General features: G+C 52.4%; 1 protein-coding gene across 2 annotated transcripts in view; it reads right to left on the bottom strand.

Annotated features, from left to right (window-relative positions):
* Positions 1–16,497, bottom strand: part of Ski (SKI proto-oncogene) — a 74,270-nt gene extending 57,773 nt beyond the window's left edge. The window contains exon 1 of one of the 2 annotated variants that reach the window (XM_052718875.1): positions 15,459–16,497. In XM_052718875.1, the coding sequence (XP_052574835.1) occupies positions 15,459–16,427 (969 nt within the window). In that variant the 5' untranslated portion in view covers positions 16,428–16,497. The remainder of the gene's footprint in view (positions 1–15,458) is intronic. The other variant, XM_052718874.1, reaches the window with a different exon arrangement.
* Positions 16,498–17,618: the final 1,121 nt, after the last annotated feature.

Here is a 17,618-nt window from a genome sequence, read left to right as displayed (position 1 = left end):
CTCAAGATGCCACACAACACATTGTCTAGGTGTTTGTTCGCAGGGTGTTCAAATTCCTCTGTACAGCAATGTCATGACCCAGGATCACAGAATGAGTGATCCAAGCCCAGCTATGGCTTAGGATCTCACATCCCTAACCACTGAACAGATTTGTTCTAAGCTCCAAGAAGCCGACACTTGGCTAGAAACACAAAACACTGCTGAGCTACTACTCACAGGAAAGGAGGTGAAAACCTCATCCCACAACAGCAAGAGGTCAGTGACTTTGACTCACCAACCAGCCAATCACAGGCAGAGCTGGTGAGAAAGTGCTGGCCTAATAATAGTCTACCAACTCGCCCTTTCTTTAAAAAGCCAAACACGCCGGGCGGTGGTGGCGCACGCCTTTAATCCCAGCACTCGGGAGGCAGAGCCAGGCGGATCTCTGTGAGTTCGAGGCCAGCCTGGTCTCCAAAGCGAGTTCCAGGAAAGGCGCAAAGCTACACAGAGAAACCCTGTCTCGAAAAAAAACCAAAAAAAAAAAAAAAAAAAAAAAAGCCAAACACAAAGAGCCACCTTCCTGGTGGCTGCAGGTCAAAGGCTACCGGCCCCTACTCTAGGCACCAGGCTTGCCTTTGGAATCCCACTAGTATCACCACCCCCACTGCTAGCAGGGGATCCTAACATTATTTGCAAACAAAAGGCAAGGGCCCTGTTTTCAAGAACAATCCTGGCCTGCTCTCTTAGCTTCCCTCAATAACATTCAACAATTATGATCAAGCCTGACACAACTGTCCTGTCACCTCAGCCAGGCTGCCAGGCTGCCAGGCTACCAGGTCAAGAGAGACATTTACAAACCAACATTGGGAATGGCAGCTGGCCTGGCTGAGTAACCAGCATGTGCAGAACAACCCTAGGATAGGAGTCAGGTCCCAGAAGATACTCCCAGGTTCTGGATGTGTTGCTATCAGGCTTCAGGGAGAAACCAAGGGGCTCTGGATGGGGTATATACATGAACTACGGTAGTTAACAGCACACACAGCCTCTTCACACCGTGAGGTGCTGGAGCCCAACAGCAGACACACCCAGCAGGGTCACCTGTCACTCACAGGCTCCCTAACCAGTAAAACCAAACCAGTCTAGCATGGCCCAAGAGGAGGCCATTAATGAAGTAACCCTGGTAAAAGGGGAAAGTATACTGAGGCACATGAAATGGTACCTGGAGCCAAGACACTTAGTAGGAAGGGGCAGGCTCTGGCCAGTTCCTTCCTAAAGCCAAACTGGACAGACAGATGCTCCCTCCAGAGAAAAGGAAGGTGAGGAATGTGTTCTGACCCAGAGGAGAGGCCCTGTACTCCTCTCCCATTTTCTAGAAATCAGGGCTGAGACAGTGGTGATCCCTACCAACAAGGAATGCAGAACTGTGGTAAAAAGTGTGCTTCAGCCGGGCAGCAGTGGTTCACGTCTTTAATCCCAGCCAGGTGGATCTCTGTAAGTTCGAGGCCAGCCTGGTCTACAGAGCGAGATCCAGGACAAGCACCAAAACTATACTGAGTTCAAAACCCTGTCTTAAAAAAACCAAAAGAAATGTGCTTCAGAAATTTTTTTCCAGAATGCAACAAGACACAGGCCCTCACAGCCTGAAGCCCTCTTGCTGTCCTCTTCTCCCAAGCTGAAGTGGCTATCATCCAGGCCCTGCCCCCTTCAGACACATGCCAGTAAAAGCAGGCATGCACATGCACACATGCATGAACGTGTGCACACAATAGCTATTGCACAGGCTTCCCGAGAGACAAAAGCAGCCTACTGCACATTCCCTCCTGCAGCTATAAGCCAAGTACATAGACGTATTCCCCAGAGCAGCACCTACTTTCAGGCCCACCTCCCAGTACATGTTATTCAAGGCCATGCTCCCAGCCTGTCACAGGGTAGGTTGTCAGCAGCTCCACATCAAACAAGAATCCTTTCCATGATCCTTGCCAACCCCAGGCACAGCCCCTGTTCAGACAGGGAAGTGGCAGTCACACTCATCACAGGCACAGAGGATCTCCATAACACAGAATGGTCCAGCTCAGAGAGATACTGTCTGTGGTGCACAGAAGACAACTGGATATACCCTGCTGGCCACAAGACAGCAGGCAAAAGGCAAAATAATAAGCGATTAATACAAAATAGGTAAAAATTAAAACTGAACCAAACAAACAAACCAAGTGAGGGTTGATCGAGTGATGGAGAGTGACTAGGTGGAAGCCAGAGCAGGTATTGCAAGAGGAGTTCATTTCCCAGTACCCACATCAGGCGGCACACAACCAATTACCTGAAACTCTAGCTCCAGAGGATCCAATCCAACACCCTCTTCTGGTCTCCATGGGCACCACATATGTGGCATTCATATACACATGCAAATAAAAAGTAATAGTCATAAAAAAAATAAGCCAAGCAGTGGCACACACCTTAAATCCCAGGAGAGGCAGGTGGATCTCTGAGCTCAAGGCTAGAATGGTCTACAGAGTGAGTTCCAGGACAGCCTGGGCTACAAAGAAACCCTGTCTCGAACCCCCCACCCCAAAAAAATCAGTAAGACACCTCAGTCAAAATGGACAAATGGCAAAGTGCTGAACATCACCAAACACCAGAGGCATGGATCAAACCACCAAGTGCCACCTTACACTCATTAGGGTGGCTAGTACCAAAAACAAGAGAAATCAGGGAAAAGGTCCTTGCTGGCAAACGCACTAACCTGAGTATTCCATCCCTAGAACCCACATAGTGACACAAGAGAACTGACTCTTGAATGTTGTCCTATGGCCTCCACCTGCATGTCATGGTACATATGTACTCACACCATACACAGTACACATGTGTGTGCGTGCACACACACACATATATTCAAGAACACCCACAGATTTACAAAAAATACAACGGTATGTATCGGGAGTAGAAAATAAAACAATGCAACTATAGTGACCTAGCAGCCTCATTCAAGGATACCCCAGAATACTTGAAAATGCTGACAGTGGGGACTCTGTCTATGCAACCCTGGTCACAGCACTATCTGCAACAGGTCAAAGTGGAAACCACCCAAGGATCCACAGGTAGATGAACAGATAAAAGAAATGTTATACAATGAGATGATGGAATGTTCAGTCTTTAAAAAAAAAAGGAAGAGAAGAGAGGGGATGGGAGGGGAGACCAAGGCAGGAGGTTCATTGACTTTGAGGCCAGTATGGGCTATGTGGCCATAGCCAGATACTAGCTCAAAAAAAGGGAAAAAGGAAGGAAGGTAGGTTGGTTGATACATATGAATAAACCTTGAAGACAGACCCTGCTCAAAGAACAAAATCAGTGCTTAGGTGAGGTTCCTAGAGCCACTGGGTTGACAGACGCAGACTTTCAAGGGGTAGTGGGTGTGAGGGCTAACAGAAGGAGCAGTGCTGAAGGGACTGAAATTAACTGGAGGACTGTGGTGACAACTGAATAAGGCAGTATGCTTAATGCCCAGAACTGCAGACCTACCAATCGGTAGGACGGAGATTGGGGGGGGGGGGGGGGGGCTCCTTTAATCCCAGCACTTGGGAAGCAGAGGTAGGCAGGCAGCCAGGGCAACCAGGGCCGCACAGAGAAACCCTGTCTCTGGGAGGTGGGAGGGATGGTGCTGCTAAATGGCAGCACACACCTATAATCACAGCACCAGAGGCAGGAGGATAAAGAATGGAATGGTCACAGCTACACAGCAAGTTCAAGGCCAGGGATCCAATTAAGCCCATCAGGTTTGGCAGTAAGCATCTTTTCCCAATGGGTCATCTTAAGGGCTCACTTTATTTTTTTTAAATTGTACATGATGCTTTAGTCCTTGTTTTACATATACTGCAGTAGCTTCAATATAGCAACATGTAATATCACCAATGCCTGTGCACTGTCAAAAAATGCAGCATGTGATCCTGTGGCGTAGCTCAGTGATGGAATATGTGTCATGTTCAGGGCCCAACGTCGTCTCCAGAACTAGGAAGAAATGCAGCATACCCTGGTACTTCCCATTGTGTGCCATTTCGTTCCCACCTCCAGCTCCTGTGAGTAGAGGGTGGGTTGGTCCCTACAGAGTCAGCAATATTGCTCTCAGGGTACTCTTGTCTCACTGGCAGGCTCAGTGTCACTGCTGTGTGGCTTTGCTGTGTCCCTGTTCTTATGCTGATGGTGTTTGGGCTCTTGAAACAAGAATACAGAATGCAGTTGGGCGTGTCTTGGGCATGAGTTTCAGGTAAATCTGGAGCAGGCCTAGAAGTGAAGTGGCTGGGTGAGAGGCTCATAATCAGTGAAAGTGATTGACATAATCAGTGAAAAGAGTGCACAAGGGCTCTGAGTTCTCCATGCTCTGGACAGGGGAAGAGGAACCCAGCAAGCAAGGCCTTGCTTTCAGAATCTCCAAAATTTTATGAGCTGAAGCTGAAAGCAATAGAGGTGGAGGAGGGAAGCAAACCCTTCCCTGAGGTAGCACCCATGCCAATTGTCATCTAGAGCACACAATGTACTGCAGGGTCTAGGTACAGCCAGGAAAGTTCACAGCTACACAATTCCTTTACTGTTCTAGATGGAGTTGTACAGGGCTTCATTTCAAGCATGGAGGCTGAAGGTAGAGGCCAAAGGAAGATCATCTCTCCCAGTAGAAAAGACAGGACCCAGAACATGCAGAAGAACCCACCACCCATTACCTGATGTCCTCATAAAGGACAGAATGAGGCAATTCTTCCTGACACACCACTAACATGGTCCGCAGCAAGGAACATGAGTGGTCAGCCAGGTTCCAACAATACAATGTGGCCTCAATATGTCCTTGCTATATTACTATGATGGTCTAACATCTTGCTAATGAAGAAAAGGAACTATATATATAAAACACCTACTTTTTTTCAGTATCAGATAATCTCTTTGAGCCAAAGACACTCCCCATCTTAAAATCTACCACCAGACCTGCCCAGCTCTGCAAGTCTTCTCTCTTCACTGGCACAACATCCTCTCAGATGCAGAAACCAGGTATCCCCTTCTGCAGCTCCTCCTCATCACTGACATTTGCTTTTGGAAAGTGTCCCAGACACACCTTAGCCAGAAGGCTGGGATACCCAGAATAGAGCAGAACCAGTGGACAGTGGTGGTTCATATTGCAGGGCAACCCTGCTGAGTCCTGGCCCACCATCCTCAGCCCACAAACAAATATTCTACAGAGGAAAAGATCACTTTCTCCCTTTAGAGTCAGCTAAATTACCTAAAACCCAATCCAAATTAAATATTTAAATTAGAAAATAGACCAAGCCCAGGCAGGTGCAGGCCTATTACCTCAAGCCAATGCTTTAATAACAGGCCACATGCACAAAATCAGTTCCACAAGATAATGATGGAGCTCAAAAATTTCTACCACCTGGTATTTTCTTTCTTTCTTTCCTTTCTTCGAGACAGGGTCTTACTATGCAGCCAAAGCTGGCCTCAAACTTGCCATCCTCATGCCTCGGCTTCCCAAATGCTGAGATTATAGGCCTATGCCACCACATTCAGCTCCCACCTAACGTTTTTACTGTACCTTTTGTATGCATAGACCCATTTAGATGCATGAGAATTTACCCATCATTCTCTGACTGCCTACACAGGTACAGGTACACAGTCTATAGATTTTGCAGACTGGGCTATGACAGAGCCCAAGTATGTTGTCAGTCATACCACTTAGATCTATGTAAGCACACTTAACAATGTTCACCCTACAACAAAAACCACCTAACACTATGTTCCTCAGAACATACCTGCATCATCAGGCATCATATGACTAAAATTAAATCTGAGGGGCATTATAAACCAGAAAGGAGAGCTAGGCAGTGGTGGCACATGCCTTTAATACTAGCACTCAGGTGGCAAAGACAAGCAGATCTCTGTGAGTCTGAGGTCAGCCTGGTCTACATAGCTAGTTCTAGGACAGCCAAGGCTACACAAAGAAATTCTGTCTCGAAAAACCATATACACACACACACACACACACACACACACACACACACACACACACACACACACAAGCAAGCCAGAGAGGAAACCTCTTTCCTCCTAACAGAGATGATAGCAACAACAGGCAAATTAAAGCAAATTCTAAATCCAACCAAAAGAACCAATAATAACAACTACCCATTACACACTAAAACATCCTGGTAGGGTAGGCAGGAGGGATTCAGAATCAGTGGTTGAAAAGGGAACCTGGTAGACAGAACCTAGACGTGAGCAGGCTGTCTGGACCGCAGTACCATGCAAACCACTCTCTAGCTCAGGAGAATCAAGGCAAAGACCTGAAGGCTTTCAGGTAGCCAGACAAAGATGGTCAAAAATTAGTACTCTTCACCTTCTCTAAATGGAACTGTAAACATCAAGGCTCTGAAAACAGTGTCTAGGGATGGCCAACTGCATGCAATACATACCTCACCTAACAGGACACAGGCCCCTTGCTGTCCTATACCCACATAGCTCCCCAACCCAGTCTAACCTTCCTGACTCCCATTCTAGGCATCCAGCTACCCCTGGGTAGAATACATGTGCTCTATTAACACTAGACGCAAGCAAAGGAGGGTTCTCCTGTCATCCACCAGGGAAGCCCAGGGAGTCACCTTGCCAGCCCGTGACAGGAAAACAAGGAGCGTGACCTAACTAACTGAGCTGTGGGGAGGCAGTCCACAAGGTCCACCTTGTTTTGACAGTGTAAAGAGCTTTATAAATTAAGACAAACCCACTAGGGTCAGGCAAGCTGGGCGACACTTATTGCATAGAAGGATGTTAAAAAAAAAAATCACAGTTTTGATAGTTCTGCAAAAAAAAACTTAGCAAATTTACAACAAAACTGTCAAGTAATTAAGGCAAGGCACTTCACACATGAACTTAAACTGCTAATTAAAATCCCCTCGCTTAATTGACTACATTTGCATATCATTCAACTTGGGAGTATAATTCTTTTAATGGTTTGGGCAACACCGTTGTAACACCAGGAAGCAGGAGGCAGCAGGTGAAGCAGAAAAAAGACAGCCAACACCATCAAACACCAGGTGGCAGTCCCAGCAGTATGACAGGGAACATCTCCACAAGCACCCAGAAAAGGCACAGCTGAGATCTCAGAACATTATGCCAGCCATGGAGATCTGGGTATCTCCCACGAAGGCCTCACCCCAAAAGAACCAAACAAGCCAGTGTAGAGGTCCCTGGTAGAGACCCACAGCAAGGTCCAGCAGGCGAGGACTTCCTGCAGCTGCCCTGTGGCAACATCCCAGGGACAAATAGCACAAGTTCCAATGTACATCTCACTTAGTTTCTGCAGGACCAGGGGCCAAGCAAACCCTTAGCACCACATGTGGAACAAGGGTCTATCCACTGGTTCTTACGGTATGGCCCAGCTGTCCCCCACTTGCCATGCCAGCCTGGTCTACCTCCTGCTAGAACTAGAGATCAAAGTCCAGGCCTTGCATTCACCTTCAACAAACAAGTACATCAGTCAGAGTGGTGGTAAATACCTGTAAACTCAACTCAAAAGACCAAAGCAAGAGGATCACAAGTCAAGAATTGGCTTGTGATATATACACAGCAAGAGCCTGCCCTCCCACCTCCCCAAAAAAGCAAGTCCCTCTCTTGACAACCCAGGGCTCTCTTCATTTCCAGAGAAAGGTGTCCCAATGTTTGTACCTCAAGACAGCAGGCTGCTACTTTCAGGTGCCAGGGATGGAGGAGATGGAGAAAGGAGCACCCTGCCCCAACAGCCTAAACAGAACTGGAACATAGAAGGACAGAGTACTGAAACCAAGCCTGGCTGGCCTGTGGTTGCATGAGGGGTCCAGAGTTGCCAATCCTTCAGGGTGGCACAGTGTAACAGCACATTCTAGACACGGGCCCAATGCCACCTGGTCATCTACAGAACCACAAGGTGCCAGAGAGACTGCAAGTCAGAGGCAAGGGCCTCTCCACAGCCATGATGGGCACAGGAGCCGCAGAAGGTAAGCACGGGACAAGCTGCTCTGTCCTCCCCTTTCAAGATTACACTGTCCACCCACAACTGATACAGAGAGGACCCAGGTATACCCACCCTCAGACTGCACCATAGGGACCATCAAGCTGGCCTTAGCACAGAGAAGTCCCTTATGCCAGCTCACAAAGGGCCAGCAGATCTGCTGTGTAAACACATTGGTTTCCTTAAGTGCCCCAACTCCTGCAGGTCACACACCTTCCAGGGCTGAGAACATTCACGAATGAGGCCCTTAACTTTCGGGAGGCCTGGCCAACCTTACCTACACCTTAAGAAAGGGCACCCCAGCAAGGCAAGAGGGACTTCATCAGCCTCATCTCTAAAAACAGACACCAAGATCCAGGGAGACGGCTGGGCAGGTAAAATGCTTGCTGCACAAGCATGAGACCTGAGTGTAGATCCTCAGCACCCACACTAGCAGCATGGGCCTGTTACCCCAGCACTGGATGGGAGAGATAAGCAGATCCCAAAGCTTGCTGGCCAGCTAGTCTAGCCAAAACACAGCAAATTGGAGGTTCAGAGACACCAAATCTCAAAATAAGGTGGGGAAGGATAGAGAAGAGCACCTAACATCAACCTAAAGCTTACACAAACACACAGGCATGTCAACACATGTATGTGCATACACACACCATGCACACAAAAAATAAAAATGAAATGAAAAAGGCACTAAGAACTTCTGTCTACAAGCAAAAGGCAATATTCCATAGTCGAAACAAAAATATTCCCATGTTACTTTCAGGGCAGAGCCAACAGACTCTGCTGGTAGCCATCCACTCTGACTGGCCTTCCCAGCAGCTAGACCAGCAATGCCGAGTACAGGCTGAGGGGTCTACATGGGCAACAGCCACTTCCTCACTCCAGTTGCTTACAGACTTACTCGTGCACAGACAACACTAAGAAACAACCTGTCAGCTGACAATGGTTTTCCTCACAGCACTGGAATAAGTCGATACCAAAGGAGACCATCAGCACACAGTGTACAGGGACCACAGAATCACATGTAACCACATCAGGACAGCGCCACATGACACCCACCAGTTACCCCTGAGGTACAGCCACAACTCCTCACCTGAACTGGAAGACCACTCTGGGGAACTTCACCATCTCCCCAACTATTGTCATTTCACATATGGTGGTCTGTCCTCCTAACCCTTGTCACATCACACACACACTCAGGGGAAGTCAGGAAGGGGAAGGGCCACATCAGAGCCCAATTATCACCCTGGCCCCCAGGTCAGCCCATCACCTCCACCAGGTCCTGGCATAAAACCAGCTCCCAACACCCATGCCTGCAAGGTCACTTCATTTCCCTGAAACAGCAAGCACAGTGGGGGCTGCAGGAAGCTGTTCCCAACAAGAGCTGCTTCTTTCACAGTGACCAGCGGACGGACGTTCCAAAGGAAGCCACAGTCGGCTTGAAGAGGGCTGGGAAGAACATTGATGCTCACAGCCCCAGCCAAGGGAAACATTCCAGGGCTTTCCAAGCACTCCAACTGGAAGCAGGGTCCAGGCATCCCCCAAATCAGTCTTCTTCAAAGCACAGGATGAGAGAGATGAATAGGCGAAGAACAGCACCAAGGATAATTCCAACCTTCCCTCCCTTCCCTTCCCAGCCACTGGCGATCTGGGCCCTAAGCCCTGCCAGCAGCGACTGCTTGCTCCCACTGAGTCATTCCTCCACTCCCACTGCCCAGAGACCCAGCTGTGATCAGCCCCCACTTATTCCCAGAAGCCAACAACAAAACATACCATACCACCACAGATAGCAGACAACTCCCACAGTACACACAAGAGACTGGGTGGGTATGGTGCTATACCTCATCCCCATTGTTCCTGAAGTCCTGGCATCCTTTCAATCATTAGAAGCCAAAAAAGTAAAATCAGAGACAGCACAAATGCCAAACACCAAGACAGATCTCAGGTGACTGTGGGCTCTTGCCAAGATCCCTCTATCTGTTTCCACACAAACAGGTCAGTGACTCAAAAGAATGCACAGACAAGCATAGCCAAATCTACTCAGAGGACACTTGGTAATGTCACTGTGTAACCAGGTGCACACATCCCCTGAAGGCCACAGGCTCCTGCCCTCACTTTACTATTATTTCCAGTCTCACTTAAAATACTTCCAATTATTGGTCCTTGTTTCAGGAATTAAGAGGATACTGGCAACAGTTAATCTAGAACCCAGGGATCTCTAGGCAGCAACATAAAAGACTGGGGAAGGGCCTCATCTGCAGAGAGAGTAGCTCTATGAACAATCAGTTCCTACTCTCTGCCCCTGGTGACATGAGTGCTTCCTGAGGGTGACCCAGGATAACCTCTCAAAGTACCTAACAGGCAGCAAGACTGTTGGTACACAATACTTGGTCTAGAAAAGGCCTACTGGGTCACAAGAGAAGGCAGGAGACAGCTTTGCTGGAGTAGTATAGGCAAGTCAGCATGATAGGACCCACAAGGTGCTGTCAGTGGCTACAAGGGATACTGACCAAAACCTGCTCCTGACCACAAAGGGCACCAAGAGCAGAGCACCTCCCAGACAATGATCCCAAGCCCCCATCCAAATAGCATTTTAGCTCCCAAACCCACGATTCCTTTCCCTTTCATGGCAGCCATGGAAAAAAAGGCAAGAGGCCCCCCTCTGTTCAGCTCTCCTAGATCTCACAGAAGTAATCTAGCCTGTGTTTTGATTCAAAACAAAGAAACTTTTAAAAAACATTTCAGTTGAAACTTGCATAATTCTTCCAAAGTAGAAACCTTCCCTCAACTTTCGCAATCCTTAGAAAGAGACACTATTGCACAGAATCCAGCCCCAGCCATGGCCACCTCACCTCCTGCCAGACAGCTGGGGCAGGCCAGCCCCTGAACCGCAGCCTCCCTCCTGGGGCTGCAGAGACAGCAACTGCGACCTGCCCCCCACCCCCCGGGGGGAGGGCACCCGGCTCCAGGGCAGGGCTGGGTTCACACTTGGCCCAGACTTCCTCACCCTCTACATCCTGTCTGCCCTTAGACACTTCAGACAGACATTACACAAACTGACTGCAGGAGAGGTTGAGAAACGCTGAGACAGAGTCAATGACCTTACTCCTGGGAAGCTTCTTGATGACCCAGGGCCTCCAGTGGGCAGCCAGGGACAGAGGTGAGGGCTACTCAATGACCCTGCTTCCTCCAGATGGGGAGGGACCCAGATGGCTCCCAGAGGAGCCCCAGAAAGTGGCAGGATAGATGGACAGATAGGCTGATAGGCTATGCTAAGAGAACTTGGCCTTCTCAGAGATGGATGTGCACCAATACTCATTACCACCCCCACCCACAGCTGGCTATGGTATGTGTAGAACCTAGAGCCCACTCTCAAGCTGCTATCCTACCCTATTAAGACCCACTGGCCTTGGACTGGAACCACCACCTTGGCAACCATCCCAAAGAGCCCCCTCCTGGACCAGGGCCTGACTTCAGGACCTGGCACCCCACCTACTTGGCCCCAGTGTCCAGAGGGGAAAAATCAATAGTAACTCTAAGAAAGCCCAGCACAGGACATGATCCCAGAGAACATTCTTCAAAACGATGCCAGTGGACAAAGGGCAGCTGATCTTTGGAAGAACACCCAGACCTGCAGGTGTCCAGGAGACAGGGTCCCAGCATATTGACATTGTCCTCTCCTATAGTAATCTTCACATAAGAACAAACCACAGCTGACCATGGTGGTACACAAATGTGATCCCACCACACAAAAGGCAAGACCCTATCCCAAGAAAACCAAAAGAGCAAACCACAACCCACTGAGACAACTCCTGAACCCAGCACCCAGCTCTGCACCCAAAAACTATAACCATGTCCCAAAAACCCAGGGCTCAGTGCTCCCTAAAGCTGACCACCTGGCTAGGTGTCCAGTTTAGAAACATGACCTCTGGGCAGGGGTGGCGTGCACCTTTAATCCCAGCACTTGGGAAAACAGAGACAGATGGATGGATCTCTGAGTTCAAGGCCAGCCTGGTCTACAGAGCTAGTTCCAGGACAGCCAGGGTTACACACAGAAACCCTGTCTTGGCGGGGGGAAGGGAGTAGCCAAGAAACATGACCTCAGTCCTATTATCCCACTATGAGGAATTCCAACAGTCCACATAGAGTGACTATATCAGCTGACAGAATAAAGTCCTAAGAATCCAAGCTCAGGAGAGGACAGAGATGCAGTAACCTAAGATAACACAAGCTCCTCCACACCAAAGACCACTTCTCAGACCCACAGATGGGGTCCTGCTATGGTCAGAAAGAGACACTGCAGCACCTGTGGCAGCCTGGAAAGGCAGCTGCTCATGGTTACAAATCTTCCTGTGGACCAGCAGCCACATCCCACAAAACACACAGAGTAGCATCTCAAAGTACCACTGTCCGTTGTCCTTTTTATGCTGATAGACTGAACTCTGTGGAAGTCCAACAGCTACCAGACAACCCAAGAGGAAGAGAGAACTGTCCAGGCAGCTGCTTGATGGAAGGGAAGACTCAGAGGTTCCCATTCATCTGTACTGCCTCCAGAAATATGAATCTAAGACAGGTTCAACAAAGTGTTAGTCTCAATTTACATGAGGAAAGTGAGGCACAGGGGCTAAGCAATTTGCTTAAGCTCACAAAGCCGGTGAAGAATGGAGTGGGAATGTGAGACCAATTCCCTGAGGTTCCACAGAACTGGCTCCCCATTGATCTGCAAGGAAAGTAGCCAAGGGGTCCCTCAAGACAACAGACTCACTGAGCATCCAGGCAGCCTGCATTTTCTTCAAAGCTTTACCAGTGGGAAGCTGGGCCTGATAGTCACACAAGAGAGAAGTGGACATTTCCCATTTCCCCATGACATTAGGAGGGCATTGCAGAAGACCTCCACCAGCCCTCATATCGTCATAGCAGCGCTGGCATGCCAAGGCCTGGGGTAGAGTGGCCTGTACCAAGGTTTTCAGGCTCAAAGCTGAAACTCTCCTACTCCCACACACACTCAGCTGACCACAGAAACCACAACTCCACCTCAACCAGGCCAATTCCACCTGATCCAAGCAGACCCTACTTCAGTCAGACAGAAGCCACCTCAGTCAGGCTGCCATAGAGCACAGCAGCCAAAAGTCATCAGAGCATCAAGAACTCAGGAAAACCACCGACCTCTGTACCTTCCCACCATGGGCTTGAGAACCCACCCCTTCCCACAAAGCATTCAGCTCACCTTTAGTTCAAGAGAGTCCAAAGGTCTGTCAAAAGCTACTTGCCCTGCAAAACAGTTCCAGCACATTCTTTGTTCCTTGTTCCCTCCTCCTCAGTAGATCAAAAATATTAAAATAATCTATGAAGAGAGTAAGGGAATCATAAAGTCCAGTGAATGAGTGCAGGCATCCAGGCCACTCCTCTTAGGACAAACTAAGTCTGGGCAGCCATGGGTCCATAACTACCCAGACTGACACCCCCTTCCTGGGTGTTACCTATGGTTCACGCAGATAAGCACATGTCGGTCCAATGGGGACTAAAAGAGCACTGTCCAACCCAAATCCTCAACTATAGACTCACCGAGTCAAGGGAGTACCAACACTGATGGCTGAGCTGGGGTCACTCAGAGGCTGGGTGCACCCCACAAAGAAGAAACAGTCTACCAGTCCCTCATCATGTAAGCACTCAGGAGCTGGCCAAAATATAAGAACTCAAGCTGATGTCACCACTGCCCGAGTGGAGCTAGAGACACAAATCACTTGAGAAATTTCTTCACTCAGTAAATGAGGCATCAGAGCACCGCCAGGGTGGCTACCAAGGGAAAGGCAGCTGCGAACCATGGCGGAAATGACCCAAGCACATGACCATGGCTCAGTGCACTACCCTGTCTTCTAACTCCTTGGTGCTGGCACAGGCATCTGAGCCATCTCCTATGAGCCCAAAGACCCCGATACCCAGAACCACCAGGCTTGTAAGCAGAGAAGGCAGGAGCCTAGCCCAATTCAGCAATGGCTGGGACAAAGGGGCCATGCCAGTCCCCTAAACCTAGACGGAAAGACCACAAACACACATGACCCAGAGCAGACAAACACAAACACAGACACACCCAACTCAGACAAGATTCCTTGCCTGCTCCCAAGATAAGAGGTGTGAAAGCTTCCCAGCAGCACAGCCTCGACAGTCCCACATCTCTACAGTGGTCCCAGCAAGTCCACTAGTCACCATACATATGACTACCTCAGACCACATTAGCTGACAAGGAAACAGACATCCCAGACAGACAGGCCTCTCCCATACCAGCCTGTCTATTGCCAAGCCCATTTGAAAAGAGCACCCTGCAACCTCCCCCAAAGATGCACTGCCCTGGCTGGGGCAGAAGTGCCACACAACACACAGCACATGCACACTCTGCAACCCCTAGAGAACGAGGCAACGGTCCCCTTCTTCAGAGCCCCTTCCCCCCACAACTCTGACACTCTGCTGGAGGGGCGCCCAGAGAAAACCGGGCTGCATCTATTCACAGATTTAGAAAAAAAAAAAAGTTTGATGCAATAGCTGAATTAATTAGGTCTCCCAAGAATAGCTGAGCCAATGCAGCATTCTGTGTGTGCAATTTAATAAGCATGGATATTTAAAAGTTACAGATACTTAGGATGCAATGCAAAGAAACTTCCTATGGACACCAGTGAAAGGTTCAGGTACTAAGTGGTCCAGGAAATGCCCAAGAAGATCCCATAAAGCCTTTGACTCACATACAACACAGTCTGGGCTGACATGCCTCCATACCAAGTTCAAGAGCAACAGAAGGAAATGGGTGAGTCCAAATAAACTGCAGACCATCAGCAACCCGAGAGGCAGGACTCTGCTACCACTGACCAGGCCAAGTGCCCCTCAAGGTGCACAAACGGAGACTCCAGGGGCTGCAAGTGCCAAGTCTCTGCCAAGACAACTAGCTAGCTTCGTTTCAGTGTCTGTGCTCAACAACTTAAAGACAAAACAAGAGAGCCAATAAGCATACAAGGCTAATCAGCCGGGGACCACGAGAAGACATCCCTGTCATCAGAAAGGAAGGGGGAAAACTTCATTCTCATCTAAACATCTCTGCCAAGGTCCCATGGAGATCTGAGCCAGAAAGTCACAGCCTGGGTCCAGGCAGTATAACCTCTCAGAACTTGAGGTAACCTCTTTCTCGGACCTTTAGCGCTTAAGCTATATGGTCAAGGGTTATGTGCCCTGAGAGGGCTTTTCTATTCACTCTACTCCATGAGTACAGTGCTCAGACAGCACGAAGGAGGCCTTACGGCCTTACCCACAGGAGACTGACAAGGCCCCTAATTTCCTGAAATCAAAACAGCCCAAGGCCAGATAAGGTCGAACCAGGAGCCTTAACCTTTAGAAGCCAGAATGCTCAGCCCAGGAGGACCGCCCCCTCCCCTTCTCGGGCATGGTTTGCCAAGCCCCTAGACCCGGGGACACTTACCCGGGGCACCCTCCGCTTGTACTTGTTGGCATAGTCGAACTTCTCCTTCACGTCGTCCAGGCAGCGGCCAAGGCGGGCCTGCTCCTCCTTGCCTGTGTAGTCCTGGCTCAGCAGGATGTAGGCCCGCCAGTTGGCTGAGTCGAAGCCCCAGTGGCAGGTCCGGTTCTCCAGGGCCTTGTGCGAGTGTACCACGAACTTGTGCGGCGGGTACATGAGGCGGCAGTCGAGGCACTGGATGCAGGCGGCGCTAGGGCTGCTGTACAGCTCGGGCACCAGCAGCCCCTTGCACTTGCCGAAGCACTCGTGGTACACGCGGACGCTGCGCTCGCTGAGCTCCAGGCCCAGCGCCAGGCTGGCCGCCAGCTCCTTCTTGCAAGGCGGCGGATAGGCGCCGCCGTAGAGCAGCGCGTTGCACAGGCGCTCGGCGTCCGTCTTGGTGATGAGCCCGCACGAGGGCGCGGAGAAGGGCAGGATGCCCATGACTTTGAGGATCTCCAGCTGGTCGGCGGTGCAGCGTGAGCAATAGATGTGCAGCTCATCGCAGACTGAGTTGATCTGCTGCAGTGAGAAGTCGCGCAGCACCGAGTTGAGGATCTGTGGCAGGCACAGACGCTTCTCGCCTCCCACTACGAAACAAGAGATGGTCTCCCCTTCCAACACGGTCTCACAGCGCTCGGTGGAGCGATCCGACGGCATGAAGAAGGGCCCAGGTAGTACAGGCGGCGGCGGCTGGATGGCAGGCAGGTGCAGCACAGGCGGCGGCTCCGCGGCAGTAGGCACCGGCGCCGGCACTGTGGCCGCGCCCGCCTCCTTGGCGCTCTCCTTCTTGTAGGCCTCCTGCGCCCAGCGCGCCGAGAAAGCGGCCGGGCCGCCCAGCGAGCTCATGGAGCTCAGGTGGAACTGCTCCAACGTCTTCTGCAGCCCCGGGTGCGGCTGGAAGCCGCCCCGGCCGGCCGCCGCCGCTTCCATGGTGCGATCGGGCTCCCCGGGCCGCTCCCGCTCCCGTGCGCCCGGGCCCCCACGGCCTCCGCCGCCGCCCCGCGCACCCCGCCGCCGACCGCGACCGCGGCCCCGACCGCCCCCCGTCGCCGGCTCACGGCCGATCACGGCCCCGGCCTCGGCCTCGCCCGGGGGCGCGAAGGCGAAGGCGGGCGGGGCGAAAGGGTCCCGCCGCTGGAGCCCGCCGCCACCCGGGCCCGGCGCCACATCCACGCGCCCCGCGCCGCGCCCGCCGCCGCCGCCGCCGCCCGGGCCCCCCGCGCGCCCCCCGCGCGCCCCCCGGGCTCTAGGCGCGGGGCATGCCCCGGCGCGCGCCGCCAACGCCAACGCCAACGCTCGCGGGCCCGGGGCTCGCGGGGGGCGCGCGGGCAGGTGCCGGCGCCGCGAGGCGCGAATCGCCGCGGCGGCCGAGGCCGAAGGGCCCGGGAGGAGCGGGGGCGCGGGCGCGGGGCCCGCCGGGCCGTCCTCGCGCGGCGCGCCGCCGCTGCCCCGCTCCTCCCACCGCGCGGCGCCCGCTCGGCTCGTCCCGGCGGTGCTGGCCGGCCGCGTCGCGCCCGCCGCCGGCCCCTGGCCGCCTGCCCGCCCGCGCGGCCGCCCGCCGGCTCCCGGCCGCCCGCCGGCCCGCGCGCGCGGCTCCCGGGGCGGCGGAGGCGCCTCTGGCCCCCGGCCTCAGAGCGCGGCGGCGGCGCGGGGCTCGGCGCGCTCGGCGCACATCTTTCGGGCGGCTCGCTCCGGCTCGGACTGAGCGCCGGGAGCTGAGCTCACGCCGCCGCGCGCCGCCCCGCCCCGTACCGCCCCGCCCCGCCCGCGCCGGCCCCGCCTCCCGCGTTGTTTGTTGCTGTGCGTCCGCCTCAGCCAGAGTGCGGGCCAGGAATGTGACCAGCTCCGGGCCGGCTCTTCCAAGAACGCGCTCTCCCCCTCCCGGACTCGGGGGCGCTCGGCTACGCCCGGCTCGTACTCGGCCAAGCTCGGCTCCGTCCGTCCACAGCTCGACACTGCTCGGGTCCCCCGGGCCGGAGCTCGGCCCCACTCGGCCCCGCTCGGCCCCGCTCGGCCCTACTCGGTCCCGCTCGGCCCCGCCTTGTGAAGGCCGCTGGAGGCGGCCACAGCGGAGGCGCCTGGGGCCCCCCTTCCGGCCGAGGCCGCTTCCTGCGCGGCTGG

The sequence above is a fragment of the Peromyscus californicus genome, unplaced genomic scaffold (assembly GCF_007827085.1).
Source record: "Peromyscus californicus insignis strain IS unplaced genomic scaffold, ASM782708v3 Scaffold_5__1_contigs__length_169319896, whole genome shotgun sequence".
Taxonomy (NCBI): Eukaryota; Metazoa; Chordata; class Mammalia; order Rodentia; family Cricetidae; genus Peromyscus; species Peromyscus californicus.
Note: the sequence above shows the minus strand (reverse complement) of the source record. Positions and strands in the feature narration are given on the sequence as shown.